Source organism: Artibeus jamaicensis, unplaced genomic scaffold (genome assembly GCF_021234435.1).
Source record: "Artibeus jamaicensis isolate MK-2021 breed Jamaican fruit bat unplaced genomic scaffold, CSHL_Jam_final scaffold_1689, whole genome shotgun sequence".
Taxonomy (NCBI): Eukaryota; Metazoa; Chordata; class Mammalia; order Chiroptera; family Phyllostomidae; genus Artibeus; species Artibeus jamaicensis.
The window spans coordinates 4,456,148-4,478,183 of record NW_026522029.1 but is presented as its reverse complement, the minus strand read 5'-3'; the positions used below and the strand labels follow the sequence as shown (position 1 = coordinate 4,478,183).

The 22,036-nt window shown below is 37.9% G+C and overlaps 1 protein-coding gene across 5 annotated transcripts in view; it reads right to left on the bottom strand.

The window, feature by feature from the left end:
* Window positions 1-12: 12 nt before the first annotated feature.
* The window catches only part of CSDE1 (cold shock domain containing E1), a 33,654-nt gene continuing 11,630 nt past the window's right edge, over window positions 13-22,036 (bottom strand). For 3 of the 5 annotated variants that reach the window (XM_053655882.1, XM_037135073.2, XM_053655883.1), the window contains 18 exons: window positions 20,942-21,140; window positions 19,868-19,977; window positions 19,374-19,466; window positions 18,660-18,757; window positions 15,459-15,540; window positions 14,719-14,847; window positions 14,490-14,615; window positions 13,671-13,883; window positions 12,015-12,155; window positions 11,766-11,930; window positions 9,414-9,521; window positions 8,661-8,836; window positions 7,943-8,055; window positions 6,605-6,724; window positions 3,916-4,094; window positions 2,648-2,811; window positions 1,704-1,836; window positions 13-1,311 (listed from right to left, as the gene is read on the bottom strand). In XM_053655882.1, the coding sequence (XP_053511857.1) occupies window positions 1,264-1,311; window positions 1,704-1,836; window positions 2,648-2,811; window positions 3,916-4,094; window positions 6,605-6,724; window positions 7,943-8,055; window positions 8,661-8,836; window positions 9,414-9,521; window positions 11,766-11,930; window positions 12,015-12,155; window positions 13,671-13,883; window positions 14,490-14,615; window positions 14,719-14,847; window positions 15,459-15,540; window positions 18,660-18,757; window positions 19,374-19,466; window positions 19,868-19,977; window positions 20,942-21,140 (2,397 nt within the window). In that variant the 3' untranslated portion in view covers window positions 13-1,263. The remainder of the gene's footprint in view (window positions 1,312-1,703; window positions 1,837-2,647; window positions 2,812-3,915; window positions 4,095-6,604; window positions 6,725-7,942; window positions 8,056-8,660; window positions 8,837-9,413; window positions 9,522-11,765; window positions 11,931-12,014; window positions 12,156-13,670; window positions 13,884-14,489; window positions 14,616-14,718; window positions 14,848-15,458; window positions 15,541-18,659; window positions 18,758-19,373; window positions 19,467-19,867; window positions 19,978-20,941; window positions 21,141-22,036) is intronic. The other 2 variants (XM_053655884.1, XM_037135076.2) reach the window with 2 other exon arrangements.

Below are 22,036 nucleotides of genomic sequence, written 5' to 3'. Positions count from 1 at the left end.
AGCGCTCGGTGCTGGTGTCTCAAAAATCAGTAAAACTTTATTCGCTTCCATTCTTTCGCCAATAACAGAAAACTGGAGAAAGCAAAAATGTTTTGTGTTTACAAAGATAAATGGCCTCTTTACCCAGAGAAGATCAAAACCTCAAACGACAACGGGGAAGATAAAAGCGCCCTCCCCCACATCCCCTGAGCTGACCCTTGTCATCTTAGACAAAGCCTTCAGTCCACTGGCCAGGGACCCTGTACGTGGCCAATTAAAGATGACGGCCAAGAAATCAGACCAATCCATTTCCGTGATATAAAGTGGAATAGAAGCTACACCAAGGGTCAAGTGCCTGTATTTTACAGGACACAGGAACCAGGTGGTTACTTATAAAAAAAAAAAAACAAGATTCATTTCAGGCACAACTTTTTTATTTTTTTTGTTTTGTTTTAAATCAGTAAAAGAAACTGGGTCCTAGAAGCTGCAGTGATCTAAGCAGCAGCGAATTTGTGCATTCGTCTTTGTTTAAATACGTTTAAATTATCACACTCCTGGCACACCTCATTTGCATGAAATTCTGCACCATACATACTAATTGTAGTAAATTTACCCTCCCCACCCCATCCCAGGGGAAAAAAAAACTACTCTGGAAGATAATTTTCATTGAAATCTAACGAAACTTTCATTAAGTGGACTGTGACAAGATTATAAATGATATGAAAAATAACACTTTAACATTTGGCCATCAACTTAAGGAAATGGTTTGCCTATACAAATTTTTGCAATTAATATAGTCTACCCTCATATGGTCCTCAGAATTAAAGCATAATGAACAAGGAAGAAAAGATAAAGAATGCAACTGAGTGCTAAGGCAGGACACCTTGCCAGAGTAATGAAGGTAGAGTATATACTAAATATCAAGTGCAGAATTTCATAGGGTCAACAAGGTAACAGTCTATTATTTTTCACTTAACACGGGCAAAGTGGATTTTGCAGTTACCAGTTGCGTTATATGCACCAAATAAAGCTCCTAAAATTGATACTACAAGGCGCCACCTTAAGTTTTCCAGGCTGCAACTGTGCATAATTTTAAAATGGTTTTCTTAAATTTATTTATTTTTTTTAAACATAACACAAGGAAGGTGTTAAAATTGGTGTAATAGCTCAACAGAATAAGTATTCCAGATTTTGGGGAGGGATGAAGAGGGAGATATTCAGACCCTTCACCAGAATCCCCCCAGCTTGATCATAGCAGATTAATGATGTGCTTTGTGGATGTGGTTAGTCAATGACACCAGCCTGACGGATCTTTCTTTCTGCACCAAATCCCTGTGAAAAAGTAAAACTGCAGTTAATGACCTGAGTGTATGATAATCACAGCCCATTCACAATTCCAAAATACACTACAAAAGCATTGCTTTTAATCGCCTTAACCATTATCAATTCTTTCCCAGAGGAAATCTAAAGTAAACCCTCTTGATCTATTACCTAAAACTTTGTTCAAAGTATCATGAAAGCCAAGGAATGTGCTTCTTAAAGGTAAGCAACCATTCTGCTGGGGGCTGCATCAATGTGTGGGGACTCCCAACTGGTTACAAAGCAACACTTGATGTTCCTCATTAATAAGCTCTCTGAGATATGTGGAACTAGGTCCTCAAGTATTTATTATGCTGGTCTGTCAGTGCTACCCCCGGCCCCCGAAACCTTGTATGCCGTCATACCATTGAGTTATCTGGTCCCCTTGGCTGACGAAGAACCATTAGGCGAGGAGCACTGGCATCGTCCAGGGTGATGTTCTTCAAGCGATTGACCAGCCTGTCAGGCCGTGGAGCTGCAACGGCCTTGGGGCCCTCACTGTAACACAGTCAAGAAAAGAGAAGCAGCAACACTCGGTGGGAAGAAAGCAAGTACTCACAGGAGCGTGTTTTCCACAGAACTATCCAAATGACTCAGTTTTAATGAGGGGGCACTCTTGCCTCATTTAGCCAGCCAGCTAGCAAGACAGGACAGACAAGTTTTGTGTTTTTACTCCCAACTCGAGGCTGACTACTGCACAGGAGCTGGAAGAATCATCTGGGCGAGGGTCATCCCTAGATTGGCCCACAGACAACATAAAACAGGGTAGTGAGGGTGAAAAACCTTGGAAGAGTTAAACACAAAGAAATATTTTCAGAGACTGCCAGCTCCTTGCATAGTAACAATGTTACTACTTTTTTTTAAAGCCAAAAAGCAAAAACAAAAACAATAAAGTCTTTATAACACCTCATCAAAAAAAAAAAGCCAAAAAATGCACAGAGCCAGAATTGCTAAACTGTAAAACGAGACTTTTAAGCACCACATAACCTAGAAGTGGCTTAGAGAGGGGGGATTAAAGAAAAAAAAAAAAAGAGATAAGTAGAATCTTTTAAGAACAAGGACTACACAATCTTTTTACATTTAGGATGTATCATGTAGCAAGTGCCCAATTAATATTTCACCAGGCCAGATTTATGAGAGTAAGAGTTTACACAATGAAGACTAGAGGTGAAAGACATAGGAAATATCAAGCAATAACCAGAGTGGCAGAAGAGGATGAAAAAACACATGGAAAAGAGAAGAAATGCGGTGAAGCAGAGATCACAAGAGACAGGTCAGGGACACTACCAATCCGACAGCAGGAACTCACCAGACCCGCCAAACATTACACGCGCTGCACTTGCCAGTGCGCTGATTAAGAATCACTGAGAATTCCACCTCATCTCCAGCCTGTAGCTCAACGCCATCCTGAACTTCTTTCACATGGAAAAAGAGCTTCTTGCTATCTCCTACTTCATAGTTAATGAAACCAAACTGGAATATAAAAAAAAAATAAAAAAATAAAAAAGCCTGGCTGAAACAAATAAAGGATACCTGGTGCCTTCATCTACTATATGAACTAAATTTTTGAATTACATAAAATCATTAAGGAACTGTTACATAAACATATGCATGATTTTGATCCCTTCCGGAATTATTAAGGTGGTTTATGATATTATAAAAAATAGCCATACAAATACTGTATTCACAGTACTGACATCAAGAAAATGTGCTGATGGACCTGGCTGGTGTAACTCAGTGGATTAAGCCTGGGCCTGTGAACCAGATAGTCGCAGTTCGATTCCCAGTCAGGGCACATACCTGAGTTGCAGGCCAGTTCCCAGCAGAGTAAACATGAGAGGTAATCATACATTGATACCTCTCTCCCTTTCTCCTTCCCTTCCCCTCTAAAGATATATAAATAAAATCTTAAAAAAATAAAGAATTAAATTTTTAAAAAAAGAGAAAAGAAAAAGAAAATGTTCTGAGGACTCACAGGGACTTTCTTGAGATCTAAGTACCAGGAATAGCTTTGACTGCCTTAAGCTTGTCTCATGAACACTCTTACACACGGTTTCTTTCTTTGTGTGGTGTATAGAAGCAACTCTGAGGTTTAAAATGTACAAAATTTTACAGTGTTTCTAGTCTGAAAATCTCACTATTTGCCCCATCGTGGAATGTCAGTTGTCAACATCACTGATGTTCTTCATGTTTTTAAAAAATATATAGTAATTTTTAAAAGATTTTAATTCATTTTTAAAGAGGAAGGAAAGGAGAGAAATATCAATGTATGGTTGCCTCTCATGTGTCCCCCACTGGGAACTGACCTGCAACCCAGGCATGTGCCCTGACTGGGAATGGAACCATGATCGTGTGGTTTGCAGGCCTGGGCTTAATCCACTGAGCTACACCAGCCAGCGCCTCTTCATGTTTTTATAAGTCACCTCAAATCACTGAGAAAATGGTAAAGTGGAAATAAAAACTAAGTAAATGGTTGACAATTCCAACCTGGGCTGAAAAAACTCAGGTTTTGGTTACTGTCTGCTTATTACCAACTTATAAAAGGCTGGAATTCAGACCCAGAGATACACCGCTTACCTGATCTTTCACACACTCCACAGTGGCCCTACGCAGAGGTGTGATGTTGTAGGCCATAGTCTGTGCGTTTTGGCCCAGGACACACAATTGGAATTTGACACTCTCCCCTTTCTGCAGGCAATCCCCTTTGTTGGCCATTCCAACTATGCCAAACGGATAGACCTCGCCTTTCATATCCCCTGTAAGAAGAAAAGGGTACAAAGACTAAAAGCTAGTATTTCACAAAAGCCCTCTGTTGATGATCCTAGTAAGTTGCTAAAAATGTCTTAAGTTCCCTAAAAATATATGTATTTTTACACCTGACATTCTACTTTCAAGCTTCAATGAAATCCTAAGTGCTAAATACTACAGTGAAAACAAACAAAACCTGTAGTCATAATAGCTAATGAAGAGCTTTAAATAATATTTATAAAATTAAAAATAACACTATTGCTCACAATCTCATTACCTAAGTATCTGGTCTTTTTAAGCACTATGGGTTGCTAATATGACCTACTAACTAACTTTTTCTCAAGTTCACAATATGAGCCCACTGGTCAAAAATATTTCTGACCCACACCAACTGGGCATGAAACAATAAGCCAAGTGCAGGCAAAGACAACACGAATGCAGTTCTTTGCCATCTCACCCCCATTCTCTGTTCTGATTGTGGTTCCCTCAAACCAACAGGCACCTTTCTCCTAAGTCAGGGCTCAGCACACTTCCCCTTAAAGAGCTAACAGTCAATATTTTAGGCCTACAGGCCATCCTGTCTTTGTCACAACTACTCCACTGCGCTGCTGTGGTCAGAAAGCAACCAAAGACATGGGCAGGCAAAAGTTTACAGCCGTCTGCATAGAAAATACAGTAACAAATGAGTAAGTAATACCATAAGCTTTGGTTTGCACACTCACAACTGTAAACTTATTTTTGCCCACCTCATATGTAAACAAGTGGTCAGGGCTATGTTTCAAAAGAACTATCTAAAAGCAAGCCACCGTACTTGCTGATGTCTGCTCCTGAGTAAAAAGCTGGCTGGAGGCCTATGCAGGTTATGAATAGAAACTCGGCTAAATTCACCTGGATGCTCAATCCACCGAACCAATGAAGATGGAGAAAAGGAGAAAAAAAAAATCAGGTGCAAGAAGAAGCTTCAGAACTGCAAATCCATTTAACCATTCTATTGATTTTGGAGGTAAGAATTTTCAAACATAGAGGAACCACAAAATTTAAGGAGCTACTTCCAACAGATGAAGTCATGCAGAAGGATTAGACAGTTGGTCTGATAGAGCAGTGGTAACACTAACTACCATACATTAAATACTAGAGCCCTGGCTGGTGCGGCTTGGTGGACTGAGTGCCGGCCTGCAGACTTGAAGCTGAGCTAGGGAAGACCGAAGTTACAAGCGAGAAGTGGAAGAGCTGACTTTCAGATCTAGGTCTCCAAACCCCAAAGCTCATGGTCTTATCCTGAGTTACAGCTGTACTCCTAAATAAAGAGCTGTTCTCACCACCAAGTGGGAAAATGTAACCTGTCAAATCTTGGACAACTCTAGACTTGATATTTCAGAAAAGATTCCTTTTCCTCAAAACCCTTACTTCCAAATATATCCTATATCTAGGGTTGAAGATTAAGTGGATCGAGGGGTTGGGAATACAAAAAAAAGTAAGAATAGAGGTGGGGGAGAAGGGCAACTTAATATGACCTCATGAGTTAAAGTTAGGTGCTGGGATCCCCAAGGCCCTTTTAGGTCACTGTGGCACTCGTTTGAAAGACTGGTTTGCTATAAAATTAACCCATGTTTGGAGAGGTGTGTGCAGTGGTGTACTAGACCTACGTAAAGCAGAAATTCCTAAGAGCCCCACAAGGTAAAGGAACATGTAATAATTCACTGCTTTCTAACAAATGTCATGCTCTTCCTCACCCTATGTTCTCTCTGACCCCTAGACAAGATTTACTGTTTGTGAGCCAAATTGTCATCATTACTTGAATTTTAAACCCTCTCTTCAACCCAATTATTACGGCAATTTTGTTATCCTAATTACACAGCTTTACCCACTACCGCTTTTACTGCAAACTTATCTTATGTGTAGTTGGTCTTTTGGGTGGTAGCTGTTGGTGGTGAGGGGGCACCAGAACTCTGGGAGTTACTGATGATGCGGAGAAAAACAAGCAGAAAATGCAAAATATAGGGAGCTTTGGCCTACAGACAAGTAATTTGTAGAATCCCCATGGAACCTTAGCTGTTAAGGAATAGATATAGTGAACTTTCAACAGGAATCAAAAGTGTTTATAGAAACAAATGGTTAACTAGGAAAATTTGTTAATACTAATGCAAACAACCAGTGAATAGAGAAAAACTATAAAGTTGTACGAAAACCAGCTAATTGTGAATATTTGGTTATAACATGATAACTGCATTAGTGTGAGATTTTGTTCCCAGTCTATTTAATATAACTCGTTAGCTGTGCACATTAGCAGTCATGTGCTCACACAGTAATCGTTTGTTCACTGCTTAAATCCAGGCTGATTTCATTTCCGAGGGGTATAAAAATAAAAACCAAGCATGGGAAAGAAAGTCTTATTTCCTTCATTAAGTTTTTAAGGGATTTGAAATCAACTGCAACAAAAACCTTCATATTTTAAAATCTTCAAAACGCTCATCTGAGTTAAGGCAAATTTCAAACAATCTAGGAGGGATGCTCTTACCTTCGTCCACAATCTCAATCATTCCTTGGTACTCAGTCTGTGTTGGATCGACACTCCTCAAGGGGCGAATAACTTTACCCGAGTAGATAGTAGGATCAGCTTCTTCAGTAATGCCATTCACTACAAAACAAGTTTGTATACCTCACTCAACAATTTTATTTAAACTCTATCCCACAGGAAAGAAAGCAAAATCATCACAACAAATGCTAACAGGAGGTTATTATTTACTTCTAAACTACCATTACAATAAACCTAATTTGTAAAAGGAATGAAGAAGTATAGTGGAGCCTTGGTTCTGGAACTTAATTCATTCCAGAAAACTGTTAGAGAGGCATTTTGTTTAAAAACCCAATCTCCTTTATTGACCCAGAGACACGTGACTGATCATACAGGCATCAGCTTGTGGGCTGTCAGGTGGAGAATCAAGACCCAAAGTTTGTTCAATAATCGAGGTCTGATGGCAATCATACATAAAACGTGTCTTGCCCTCTTGTCTTTTCCAGGTGACTAAAATGTCGTCATTTTAGTGAGGCCTTCTCTGGTCCCTAAGATGGTAACCCCAATATTTTTATATTTCCTGATTTATTTTATCTTAATAATATGCATTGCTATTTTTCTAAACATACTACACACATTTTTACTCATCCTGTTTGCTTGTATTCTCTACTTAAAAAAAAAAAAAAAAAATATATATATATATATATATATATATATACAAAACAAAAACAGAAAGAGAAAAGCCCTCATCGAAGGAAGGAACCTGCTGATTTCCTCACTGCTCTGCCTCCAGTACCCAAAACACAACATGCACTTGAGATATTTATTGAATTGAAATGAACATTTCTTGGCTGAGAAAGTGTTATTTGGGGAGTTTGGCTAAAAGCCAAAAGTTAAGTTGCAGGTTTTTTAAGAGTTGGAGATGCTAAATATCAATGATTTACTTAAGTTCCCATTACTTTTCACATTTAGAGTCAATCTTCTCCAAAACAGTCTTCTAGAGGAATGGCCCTCTCCCCAACACCATGGAGATTTATATCTTGGGGTTATTTTTTTAAAAAGGAGATAAATGAATTGAAGAAAATAAAGCAAATAACCTAAAATACACAGAACAGTGGTTCTTAAACCAGTGTAGGAGAACATCAGAATCACCTGAAGAATTTCTGAGAACACACTGCCCATCCCCAGAGTTCCAGGAGGGCTGGGGTAGGCTCAGAGAACCTGTATTTCTAAAAAGTGGGCAGGCGATACTGCTGAATCTGAGGATCACACCGGAGAACCACTGATCTGGAACGGCTGATCTGTCCCTCCCCAACCCAAGACACAGACTGAATCAATTACCCGAGTGTGTTTTGTTGACTTTTTCTGCACTGACTTTGTTGCCTTTGCCTTTGGACAAACTGTACTCCACCATGTCCCCCAGTTCCAGGCTATCGATATCACCAGAGAACTCACTGCAGATGGGAAAGAAAGGAACATTTCAATAAGCAATGACCACAAATACTAGTAAGAAGCAGCCTTTCTTTCTCACACAAAAACATTCGTCTTGTGCCTACCTATGATAGACAGTGTTTTAAGCACAATATATATCCTGACTTATTTAGTCCCCAGAAACACCTAATGAAGAGGTACCATTATCCCCAGCTTCAAGATAAGAAAACTAAAATACTAGGAGGTTAATTTCATTTGATAAAAAAGTTACACAGGTAGTAAGTGGCAGAGCCTGGATTCAGACACCAACTGTCTGGTTCTAAGAGCCCACCGAAGTAACTCTATGCTACATCACCACACCAAATCACATACACAGCTCTCTGGTAGCAACACGGGCAACAGTAACCCTTCGTTGAAGCAGAAAGGCTCCTGCCCAACCTTCGAAGCAGGTACAGGCCTTTCTACATCTTTTGGCCCCATGTTCTCTATATAAAGGTAGATGACTAACTTTTCACCAGTCTGAAATTTACAATTAAAACATAGGTAGCCACCCAATATTAAATGTTTTTGACTTCAAAAACCAAAGAATGAATAGTAGGCTCTAAGCCCCTAAAAAGGCATTCCTCACCTGTAATGGAAAAAGATTTCCTTATCATGATTGGCTGTTTCAATAAATCCAAAATTATCCTTCAGAGTTGCCACATAACCCAAGAGCCTCTTGGAGTTAGAATTACGACCTAAAAGTCGTACACAGGTTGCAATCTGCTGTCCAGGCCTCTGTTTGTCACTAATACTGAACTCAACCTGTGAGAAATAAGGGTGCTTATTAACATGATGCCACATCCACACCCAGCTCCTTAACTCAGCCCATGCTTTCCACTCCAATTATCCTTTGTAAATACTCTGATGAAACATGTTCACCAGAACTAACCCTTTTCTGTCCCATTACACTTTTCAAAGGATCAAGTTTTGTTCTTCAGTGTGAATTCCTCATACATTCTTATTTCTCTATAGGAGGACATTTAGAAACCAGACACTGAGTATGAGAAAAATGAACAGCAATGTAAAATCACTGGTGTGGTTTTACTTTGATGTTTTAGTGGCTGTTCTAACTTTCTTACCAACATTAACTTGATCTAAGCTAACTGATTTAGGCGTATCTTAAATACTGGCTCCTCAAAAAGCTTAACAAAGAGCTTGCTAGACCCCGCTGTAATTGAACAAGCTGCTTTTAAACAGGAGGTTGTTCATATAGTAAAACTTGTAAGCACACAAAATTTTGAGCAAAACTTGGTAAGTTTAAAGAAACCATTTTGCAGGATTGATGATTAAGATTACAGCCTTCAACCCTCCCTCTCTCAAATAAGCAAAATTATCTTGCCTTATCCCCTATTTGAGGAGAAGTAGATCCATCCACATCCTTGGCTTGAAAAGCAATAGTCAATTTCACCCCACAATCATCATAAGCAATAATACCATCCTCAGCCTCCTAAAAAAATAAGAGAATACAATGGAAAGAGACAAGAACAACAACAAAAGAGCAATATAAAACCAGCTATAGTTCTTACAGACCCTTGAGCCAAAGAACTGGTACAGCTGTAGAAATCTCCTAATCTAGGATTGTTTATAGCAATCAATTTTTTCCTATGAATAAAAGGTGGTCTTGCTTTAGGGCAGAACAAATTCAATGTGCTGTTATTGAGTCCCTCAATCTTAAAAACCCATTCTTTGCTGTTAAGGAGGGACACCTTACTGAGCATTTATGTGCCCATTCAATACTTCCCACAGCCAATGAGAAATCAAACTGGGCATGTACTTTCAAACAGGTGGAAATTCTGTAAGGTAGGAAGTTTCTGTGTCATCTACTTTGAATCTCCCACAGCACTCAGTGTTTTGTATATGTTTCCATACACCTACCAATGCACTGGTACAGAATTTTATTTGGTACAGGATCTAGCACTGTTCAGAGCACTTGATATTCAGGTAGGTGATCAAGCTACGACACGCCAATGTTTTCATTGTCACACTTAAGTCATAGTCAAATACCAGAAGTGAGGCTAAGAAAGGATCCAACTTGGGTTAAGTGAAGTGATGGCAGTGAACTCAGGTCTGTCTCCAATGACATCGGTTCTTTTGCCAGTTAACCAAAGTCACGATCTCAGCATTCATGTTTGCTCTCTTTCTACCCCTTAACTTCAACATCCAGTCAACATGTGACCACACAGCAAACACCAAGTACATGAAATAGAGATAAGACAATCCCTGCTGGCAAAAAGCCCAGTCTACCAAAGGAGACAGATTTGTAAAACAGTCAAGTGTAAAATACACTGTAATGAGGACAGTGACAGAAAAGACTTGCTAGGATATAGCACTGGCCTAATAAGAAAGTGAAAAGCCAAGAAAAGCCTCACTCAGAAACTGTCTTGATCAAGCCAGTGTTGCCAGAGACATTTGGGAAGGAGGGTATTCTGAAAGGTAAGAGCTGTTAAAAGCAAGGCCCACTGAACTTTATTTTTATTATTATTAATAGCACCATCTGCCACTTGTGAAATTCCTACCATGGACTAGGCACTGTGAAGGCTTTTAAAAACAAAACAGGGCACATTTTTTTTTTAGTTTAAAAAATGAAGCAGGGGTAAAGGGGCTTCCCAAGAAACAAAATATATGGTAATCAAGATGCTGCCCCTGCTCCTTCTGGCTCCTAAGCAGTTATTTCTAGAATCATGTTACTTTCCAGTGTCTTTCTAATGTACTTCTTGTCTATATCCATGACCTCCTAGTCTACAGTTCAAGGACTACCTAAACCGTTTAATTTCCTATAAGCCTCTTCTATCCTTTGTCTTTCTCCACCCCATCTAGGGTTCATACTATTGCCATGATCTTCCTGAACTGCACACGGATGTCACTCTCCAGCGGAAATATCTGAGTACAGAACAAGGTCTCAGTTCTTTAGAGTAGCAATTAACACCTTCTCATCTGTCTCCTGATTCTTCATCCTTATTTCCCCTACCCCTACCCACTCCCAAAGAAAAAGTACCCTTCTTCCTGTCTAAAGAAACCCTGAATTTTTTCCCTTTGCACCTCCACCCTGTGAAGAATGTCCTTTTCTCATTTACTTCCACCCATTAAATGCCAATGCCATAGTGCAACCATCCCAGATTCTGCCAATTTAGAATTTCACCAGTGAAATATTTTATATGAATTACTTGTTTCTATACAAGTCTCGATTTTTTTCTCGATTTATTTACTGAATAGCAGAAGCCTTCATTTTAGACTGTTTATATTTCCTGTTCAGTGGATTTTTTTCAATAAATGAAGTTCAAATGTGTGAAGTAAATCCACCCAAATTTAAAAGTTTTAAACTGTTTGAAAGAAAGATATTTTATACAAGCAGCTCCTAGCAAGGGGTTACTTTCAGATGTTTGTCAGTGTCTGGAGATCCTCTGGGCTGTCACGCAGGACGAAAAGAAAGGCCTCTAGTGAGTTAAACACAGGCTGCGCTAAACACCCCACAATACACAGAACAGCCCCACCCCCACAACAACTATCCAGTTCTAAACTTCTATAATGTTGAGGTTAAAAAACCTTGCCTTAGATTAGTTCACTGTTAGTATTACAGGGAATTCTGACAGAGAGAACACTCCATTACTGTCTATTATTGTGGACAGTGGATGCCTTTAGGCAGAAGAGGAATGAAGAGCGACAAAAGTCATTTGGATCATGTAAAACTTACCTTTTCTTTGCCTTTATTTGGGCTAGTGGTTTTGGGATTGGGAAAAGTGGCTTCTTTTTCTACAGTGCCCAGAAAACGATGATCTGAATGGGAATGAAATGAAACCGTGCCCTTGGGAAGTTTTTTAATCCTAATAGCATGATTTCTTTGGGCAGAGAGCATATCCTACAAATGATAAACAAAAGTAACTTAAACTGAAAAAGGAAGCATCCAAAAAACTCCCCCCTTCTTTTCTCAAAAACTACTCACAGGAACCACAGTAAACTCTACTTCATCGGCAATATGGAGCTGGTTCCCATCCAGAATTTCACTATAGTGGAAGAACATTCGAGCATCACGATCCACGCACTTGATGAAACCAAAACCATCTCTCATGGCAGCAATTACACCCTGAAACCCAAATAATATTTTCACTGGCTGTGAAGCTTTTCAAAACAACAGTCAAGCGTCCAAACATGATCAATTTAAATTATTAGGAATTCTCTGTATTAATGACCCAAATCCTGTTTCCACATTGTAATTTTTCCATTTAATTACAAATTCGTTGTAAATAAACTTCTAAGCAACTGAAACTCACCAGATGCTACTCTCCTTGGCCAATATGCACTAGAAAAAGTTGTATTTGAATGTAAACAAATGCATACAATGTAGTCCATTTAAACTCTCAATTCTGTTAAATTTAGCAGTATTACCATGTTTTTGCAAGATGAGGAAAACAAGGCTGACAGAGGCTAAACAACCTGTCTAAAGCACACAGCTACAAGTGGCAGAAAACAGAATTACAAACACAGTCCAACCTTAATGACAACGTAACTTCCAGAAGCTTTAAAAATCTACAGGCCCATACTTCAAGAGCTTCAAAAGTCAACTGAAGGCAACTCTCTGTTCTGCACCTCAAATATTTTATGGGTTTAGGGACAGGAAGGACTTAAAGTTTAGGTCTGAAGACTAAAATATAAAAAATCCTTTCCTCTTTTTTTCCTTTTTCACTAAATTATCAGCTCTGTGAGGGCATTGCATCCAGAAGAAATGGCGCTCAAATGTATACTGAAGCACAATTATTATGTATCTACCAATGGTTTACATATGCATACTTTTACATATTACAGAGATCATTCTATAACCAGCTTTGAACACAGCCAAAATATTCTGTCATTTAATCCTTGCTAAACCCTGATGTTAGCTAAACTACTCAATAATGTATTTCATACTGTAAAGTGAAACAAAATCTGCTTGAGAAACTTAAAAACAAAACAAAACCAAAAAACAAAAACCCCATACATTTAGATCTCCAGCTTTAGTTAAAAGCACATTGCAAGTGTCAAACAAGATCAGTTCTCTAAAGGTAAAGGTTAAAAAAGTCCCAAGAATCTTCAATTTTCATTGAATGTTTCTAATTCCACTGAAATATACTATAGATGTTATTACCCCAAACAGAACTAATATAAGTTACATTTGAGAAAGTTAATTCATGAAAATGGAGCTTGTACAAAACAATATATGCACTAAAAGAATTTTCAAAATCCTGCTGCAAAAACAGAAGAAACAAACCTACCTGATTTTGTTTAATCTACTGTTCACTGAACATCTTACAAAAAGTTTGGGAAAATCTACTTTCTAAATGACAAACTTGAATTTAAGGGCCAGATAATCAGACTTTCAAAAGACCTTAGAAATCATCCTGTCCAAATTTCCACTCCAAAATTTTTTCACATCTATGTCAAGCTAAGTGACAGAGCCAGAAGTCAAATCCAGACTGACTCACACTGTGTTCTGAATTAACTTAACAAGGTAACTAACTATGCAATATCATCAACTTAAAGAATTTTCAATATAGTATTTATAAATTTGAATGTAATATTCCTCCCCGCACTGGATACTCATCTAATAATAGCTAACACTTACCATTTCTCTGGCCTCATTAGTGAACTGAAATGTACTTGGTAGAACTTCTATGTTGGTTGCTCGTTCTAATTTGTCACGTCGGTCTGTTGAAATATTAAACCTAACACGATCGCCTTCCAACAGGGTCACCTTGGATTTTGTATCTTTGTCTCCAAAGGGAAGTTCTTTAGGAATCATAAAGTCAACTTTAATGCGTCCTGGCAATGGGTCATTCTGATGAGAAGGAAAAACTATTTTAGCTGGAGATTTCCCATCCTTCTAGTGCTACGTCAAACAAGAAGAACACACAGCAAACCCAGGTTATTTTTAACAGACAGCTCCCTAAAGGGAAAAAAGGGGTTGACAACCTAAGTCCACTTTGAAAGCTTTGTGTTCTATGGTCATATGATACAACCATAAAATCCTAAGAGGGCAGTTAAGATCCTGCACTATGATACTAAGAGGTTTTATTTAAGGGCAAAGATTTTAGTCTTTTACATTTCATATATCCTTAGCTTTAATTGCTCCCAGTCTTATCACCTCATTTCCCCACAAAAGAAACAAACTCACAGTGCGGAGGTAGTGGGAACAGATGGACCCCTGAACTATAGTTTTTCCAACTTAGCAAGCATTTCTTTGCCCCCTTTCCCTTATTGACCAATAAAACAACAAAACAACAAACCATGTTCACAGATAAACCAATCAATGGTTTCTCATTTAGTTTAAGTATACATATAAAGTATTTCATTGTTCTACTACCATATAATTACATTCACTGAATAGAGTAACATTTCTGTTACTGGTAAGGCAAAGAAGACTCTCTAGAAAAATAACACTTACCTGGTTTTTACTGGGTACTTTGGGGATAACTTTGGTTACAGTTCCTTCAAAATATTCAATGCTGATATCTTCAAAAATGACTGTTCCTTGAGGCAGTAGTCTGACGTCTGTTGCAACCTCTTTACCCTGAATCAAAAGCGAGTGGAGTGAGGGTTGTAATTTTAAGTGTTTCCTAATTTACTGCTGATCTCAAAAGAAGGTCGAAGATGAAATTAGTTAATTATCTTACATTTCTGTCCTTGATTGTGAATTCCACGTCATCTCCAGGCTGTAAGGTGTCTAAGTCACCTTTAAATTCACTATAGTGAAAGAATATCTCTTTTACAACATCACCTCTTTCAATAAAGCCAAATGCCTCCTAAAGCCAAACAAAAACCAAAAATACAAATATTATATACCATTAAGCATATATATGATGACAATTTACAATCAATTAAGACTTTCAAAACAAGTATACTGCCCAAGAAGTATAAGCTGATGACCAAAAAAATTATATTGCCATGGAAACAATATACTTGGTAAAGTCTAATATTCTCAATTAAGCAGACCATTTTAAAGAACATAATGAATCAGCACTGGCTTGTGTGCTCTGTGGACTAAGTGCCAGCTCATGAGCTGAATGTCGCTGGTTCAATTCCCAGCCAGGGTACAGGCCTGGGTTGTGGGTAAGGTCCCCAGCTGGAAGTGGGACAGGCAACCGATGAATGTATTTCTCACACACTGATGTTTCTCTTTTCTCTCCCTCTATATCTCCCTCCCTTCCCCTCTCTAAAAAGAAATAAATAAAATCTTAAAAACAAACAAACAAACAAACATAAAGTAACCAAAGAATTTTAGAGGATAAATTTTAAGGTTAACAGTAAAACATTTTTAAAGGAAACATGAAGAAAAACAAAAGGCTTAGGTTTGAAGTATAAGACTTAAAAGTCAAAGAAGAAACTCAAGTTCCTCAAATTTGATACCACTTACCTTCAAGGCACAAACGACTCCCTGACAGCGGGCTGGTTTCTTTTTCACCAGCATAATGTTTCGAGCACTTACAGCACCAGTACTAGAAAGGAGTGATTGCGAGGGGGTGGGAGGGGAATCAAAGAGGGGTGACAAATGTATTGGTTAGATATGATGAGTCTTGAGAAACAATGAGCTAGTTTCCTGAGGCCTTAACAGTTCTATCACTACAAGTAAACATAAGGTTTATGACACATGACCCTTTTCGTATGGCTTCATATACAAGAAACTTTTGCTCAAAATCCCTAGCTTTCTAAACGAGTGCATATATAGATCATTTTCCCCTTGGACTGTTAAAATAACACCATAAGCACATGATGTTCTATTCTGCTTTTCTATTAAAACAAAAGAAATAAAGGCACAAACTGCATGCAATTAAAGGTAAGGAATGTTTGTTTTGGGAGGGTCATTCATTAAACAAGCATTTGAGTAGGCACTATGTGCTTCAGGTGAAGGTAAAGATGAGTGAGAGATGAAGATGAATAAGAGATGATCCCTGTTTGCAGTTACTGAATTACTAGGTTGGCCAAGAAGTCTGTTTAATTTTTTCCATAAATTAAAAACCACATTGTTCATTTTCACAAATAACTTTGCTGATTTGGGTATTCTGAGTGTGTCAGCTATCTCCCATGTGATATAACATGAAACATTCTTAAATAATGTCTCTATTTGATCCCTGTCAAGTTCAACTGGTCTACTCGACCAAGAAGCATCATTCAGCAAGAAATCTCTAGCATGTAACTTCACAAAAGCACTTTGGACACATGTAATCAGTCCCAGCACCTTCTCTATATACTGCGCAAATCTTTGTGTTTCAGTTGCATTTTTACCTTTCTTGGAAAAATAAAGCATAATATACCAAAAACATTGTGTGTTTTCTTCCATCTTCAATATTAAAATGGCTGTACAAGAATTCACTAATTTGGCTGACAGTGACCAGAGGGGAGGGAATTTCAGGGAAGGGGGGAAGTGTTTGAAGGAACTAGTATAAAGGACACAGAGACAATAACAAAGGGGGGGGGTGGAGACGGGAGGGAGGTGGGGAGGGCTGGAGATAAAGGGCAGAAAACTGTACCTGAACAACAATTAAAAAAAATAAATAAAATCACCAATTTTGATTTAAAAAATGCACAACGATGAGTTGTTATAGTAACAAAATTGTTTTGAATGAAGTTATCGACAACTAAGTGCTACTAGTGCCATCTTATAGAAAAAAACAAACAGCTTTTTGGCCAACCCAATAGTAACTATCCTATCAATTTTTTTCTGATTAAGCAGCCATAAAACAAATATAAGTAAATATAATAATTACAGGAAAAATTCACTGTCCTTTAAAAAATGATTCACCTTCATTGAAACCAGTTGGATACACTGTATGTTGCTATACTGTCCCCATCTTTGAGCAGTAGCAATGTAAATTTGATTTTGTTTTAAAGTTGGCAGACTATATAAGATGCAATATATTTATTTGATGTAGTTCTCTTAAGAGTTGCAGACCAAGCAAGTACCTCCCTAATTCTCCATGAACAAACTGTAACCCAATTGTGCTTATTTCAAAAATTGAGCAGACTAACAAAGACACTGAAAAAAATCTCACATGCCTTTGCAATTTACTACAGGCTTTAGAGTCAGATTGGATTTAAATAACTGCTATTTAAAATTTTAGGCAAGTTGCCCTGCCTGGTATGGCTCAGTGGATTGAGTGCCCCACTGTGAACCAAAAAGTCATTGGTTTGATTCCTGGTCAGGGCACATGCCAGCGATGCAGGCCAGGTCCCCAGAGTTGGGGGAGTGTGAGGCAACCGATGGATGTCTCTCTTCCTCTCTCTAAAAGTAAATAAAATCTTTAAAAAAATTGTAGGAAAGTTACTTTATGAGAACATACTTCATTTTACAAATGAAGAAACTTACTGGGCGAGGTTCTGAGGATTAACAGCGCTTGGCACACATAAGAACTTAAAAAAGGTTAAGCAAAGCCCTTTCATTGGCTCCCTCCTCAAACTCAAGCCCTATCCCCTAGATTCCTAGTTGAGATTAAACTGAGATATTCAGATAAAAATTTGTAATATCCATCCCTTCAACTCAATCTAATTCCTTCTAGTCTTACAAGAGGCCATGTTCAAGGCTAATAATTCTGCACATGCTCTTGAGGCTTTTGCCATTATAAAGTGCCTTTCTAGCACTTTCTCCACTTCCCATTTTTAACTTCCTTCTGTACTTGTTATCTTCCATCTTGCCCACCCCAAAATAAAAATAAACATCCCTAGGCTTTCTTAACTACACTTTCCTTAACTGTTTATGCTGTGGAAACTGATGGCTCTATTTCCTGCCCATTACTAGCTTGTCTCAGACCTGTATGTGTAACTGCATATTCAGTATCTTCATCCAGAAATACCGACAGACACCTCGAATTCTAAATGCCAGAATAAGTAAAATTCTTCTCCCACCCTTACCTTAATATTTCCTCTGCTGTATATCCTTAGTTCAGTTAATGCTATCGTCATCTGTCCCAAGCCAGAAAAATGGCACTTGGGGCATTTCCTCCCTTAATTCTAATACACACTCCTGTTGAATCAATTACAGTGCTTGATGACTTTATTTCCTCAAGGTGACCTGACTTTTCCACTGGACCACCCCTGACCTTTCTGTACTGACCCCTCACCTTTCATATGAACTCATTTAACTGCCTCTGGTCTAGGATATTCCTACTCTCCAAAAGTTTACCATCTCTACTACTTCCAACAATCCAAAGCTAACATACTTAGAACCATTCAAAGACTTCTGATTATGGGATAGTGCTTAGGCTTCACCTTCCTAGGATCCAGTCACTTCAATCAACTCCAAGTATTTTCCTCAAATTATTTCCTCTACCCGGATGCTCTTTTTCTCCCTGACACCCTTCCCTCAACTCACAACAGTGCTGCTTTTGCAAAGCCTCCACTGACCTCCGGAACAGCTAGCCCTTTGAATTAGCTGCTGTAATTATCTTCCGATTTCTGACGCCCTGTACAATGCCCACCATGGAATAGGCCCTCAAATGATTAGCTGATTAATGAAAAGTTTGAAAGGCCATAAAAATTATCCAGACTTAAAAGCTACATTTTTAACTCCCTTCAAATTTCATACTGTAAAAAAGAAAATCACCTAGGTGGAAAAACTTACTGTTTATTGTTATCAATTACAAAGTTTATTTTATCTCCGGTTTCCAGCTGAACGTTCCCTTCCACATCTTCAGGGGTGTAAGTCAGATAAAACACTTCCTGTGAATTAATGAGTTATTGTTATTATATGGGCAGGATGCACGTTTACTGTGTACTGTGACTTACTTTGTTAAATACCTCTTAAACTGGCATTTTAAGCCAAATTTCTTAAAATTAGATGCTTTGTAAGAAGCACACTGTTTTATTATGTGAACACACACTCCCCTCCATGATGCTGATGACTTCTGCGAGTCCACAGCTGAGCAGCAATCCAACTTCAAAAAGCTTACACACGTGGAAGCATTTGCCCAAAGACTGTAGTTACATTTCAAAACCAATTTTCATATAAGGCATTCCAAACAAAAAAGCCGGAGTTAGTGCTTAAGAGGAACCAGGAAAAAAGTCTCCTCCCACAACCCCCCAAAAAGTGAGTTAAAAAAGGAGCATTTTACCTTAATGTTCTAACTAAGGTCACACTTGGGCAAGCTAAGACACTTGGAAGTCCTATAGATTTTGGTTTTAATTTTTTGATTATGCTGCACTCGAAGCCTTAGAAACCAAATTTAAAATTGATTTTTATCAACTGCAGCTTACGTTTTCTATTTTGAATTTTAAAGTACGCTTATAGATCACATAGTGGATCAGGCAAAGGTTTAAGAAAAATACACAAGTTTACCCCATTACGTTCGTAGCATACACTCCCTGTTGGACTCTGACCCGGGGCAGCTGGAGATTTACTCTCTAAGGTGTGAGGAACAGCGCACACAACCTACCAGTCAAAAAAAAAAAAATTTCCATTGCTAATCATTTCAGGAGCAGCACTGTGCAATATAAAATGAATTTTAATATCCTCTATACTATACACAGAGATGCACTTTAGTATGATCCACAAGAGGATGCCATGCTGCCAAGTTTCACACTTACAGTGCATAAGTTGACTGTAAGTGTAAACTCTGGGTTATTTGTAAAAACTCAAATTGAGTCTCGACCGTATTTTTATTTCAGGTCAAGAAATGCCAGTGCTTCTGATATAATTTTAAAATAGTAATTTTTATATATTGTAGTTCTCTTTCGTACAAGCTGAGGAGATGGGGAGAATCTTCCTTTTCTAATGTGAAAGATATGCAAATGCAGGGCCCGAAGAAAACATAAAACATCAAAGGCACTAACTTGTCCATTCATTCGTTCTTCAGGGACAATGTCTTGTTTTATCTTCACCAGTTTAATAGCAATGGGCTTCCCAGTCCTCCGGTCAGATGATACTTCGAATTCAACATCATCTAAAATAAATAAAGTGCTGTGTTTGTTGTACTCATTTTGGTAAAATCGTCTCTGACTTTCAAGTTAAACTTCATGTAGCACTCGAGCTGCCTTACACCAGTGACTCCCCAAAGTGTGGCTCCTGGACCAGCAGCAGCGTCACCTGGAAGCTCAGCAGAGAGACAAATTCCTGGGCCCCACTGCGGACCCGCTCAAAGACAAACTCTGGGCACGAAGCACAGCACTCTATGTTTTAGCAAACCTTCCAGATATGCACTAATGCTTCAAAACCACTGCTTCAGACTAAGCTGTGTCTTAGTTTTCGTGGCATAAACACATAATGCAAATAAGGCAATATAACAATCATGACCTTTGGCAAGTTTTTTAAACCCTTCTGTACCTCATGTGTAAAATGAGAATTCACCAAAATAACACTCTCATCGGGCTTAGAGTACGTGATACACACCAAATCTCATGTTGACCACGGTTCTGACCGTCCCCAAGATATTTACAAAAACACACACTGATACCCGGTAACTTCAGTCCTTTAATAAGCCGTAGATTTTCCCACGTAAAACTGGCTTCTATGGTGCTAGTCAAGGTGAATTTTCATCTAGTGCAAGTGGTGACACTACAAGAGATATTTTTTCAGGTACTACCAAAATCATATCTAGTAAAATAATCAAAACTAACATTACAAAAGTTTAGTATTTTCATGGGCTCAAAACTGAATACAGTATAATGAGTCATTATTGGGGGCATAACTGTCAAATCTTCCAAGTATTTATTCAAAAATATTTGTCATTTTTTAATCAGTTAATCTTTTATCCCCCCAAAAGACAATACTACCAAGAAGTCAAAATTCTGCTAGTCTGCTAGTTTTTTATAGACATACTGTAGTACTTGGTAGAATTAAAAGACCAAAACTAATATATATGGAAGAGAAATTTGTGATTAATTTTATAAAGGAGAATCAGATTTTACCTCCTACTTTTAAGTCCTGCAGGTTGCCATTATACTGTGAACAGTGGAAGAAAAGTCTAGCTTGACGTTCTGAACACTGAATAAATCCGTAAGAGGTTAGCAGTTTTTCGATAACCCCAGTTTCACGCAGTGCTGCTGAAGTACCATTGGGGTACCCATTGTGTCCATTGTTGTGGAGAAGGTTTGGATCAAAGCTCATCTGTTTTAAAAAGAAAAAGAATGCAATACATACAGGTCTGTACATTATCTCCACAGCATAGGTCTGATGAACAAATCATTAAGTTTTTACTATATTATAAAAAAGCAAAGAAAAAGGTAAAATAGGTAAATGGAAGATGACTATGGGCTTTTATTGTTGAAATGTTAATTTAGCTAATAAAACATTTCAGAGCAAATATTTGAGCTACTTTGGGAAATCACCCCAATTTATGGTAGGATTTTTGCTTACAAGACAAACAGAATTTCCAGAAGCTAATAATAAGATAAACCAATCACATAAGTAAATACTAACTTTAACTTTAATATTATTTGGTAAGCCATGCATCTTAAAGACAGTAAGTTAGTAGTGATTAAACAACAAACTTTATATGCAATATTTATTTCAAACTAAAAACTATCAGAATAACGCATGCTTAGATCCTTTAAGGGAATCCAACCCAAAATAGTGAGTTAGAAAACAAGAGTTTTCTAACATAAAATTCCAAGAAAATAACTCTTCGATTCTAAAAATGTTCAATGACTTGACAGGTACTTTTAAGAAGTCTTCACCTTTTTCTGACACTGATAAAAATCTCTAAATGCTTTTTTGTTTATGCTTTTTTGTTTATGATCAGATAAAGCAAAGGTAACATTCCTTAGTGAAAAGAAGAACTATTTAGATGAAACAAAACCTCTTTAGATCATTAAATACTGTCCTCACATTGGGTATTTCATTTAGCCATAAAAATACTAAGTGAATCTTAAAATAGGACAGAATCCATAGCAAAACTTAGTTCTGTATTTCACTTACTATGGCTGCAATATATCTACAGCTTTACAACTAGTTTTAAGCCCTTTCATTGAAAATTTAGTTTGTAAGCATTTTCCTTTAAGTAT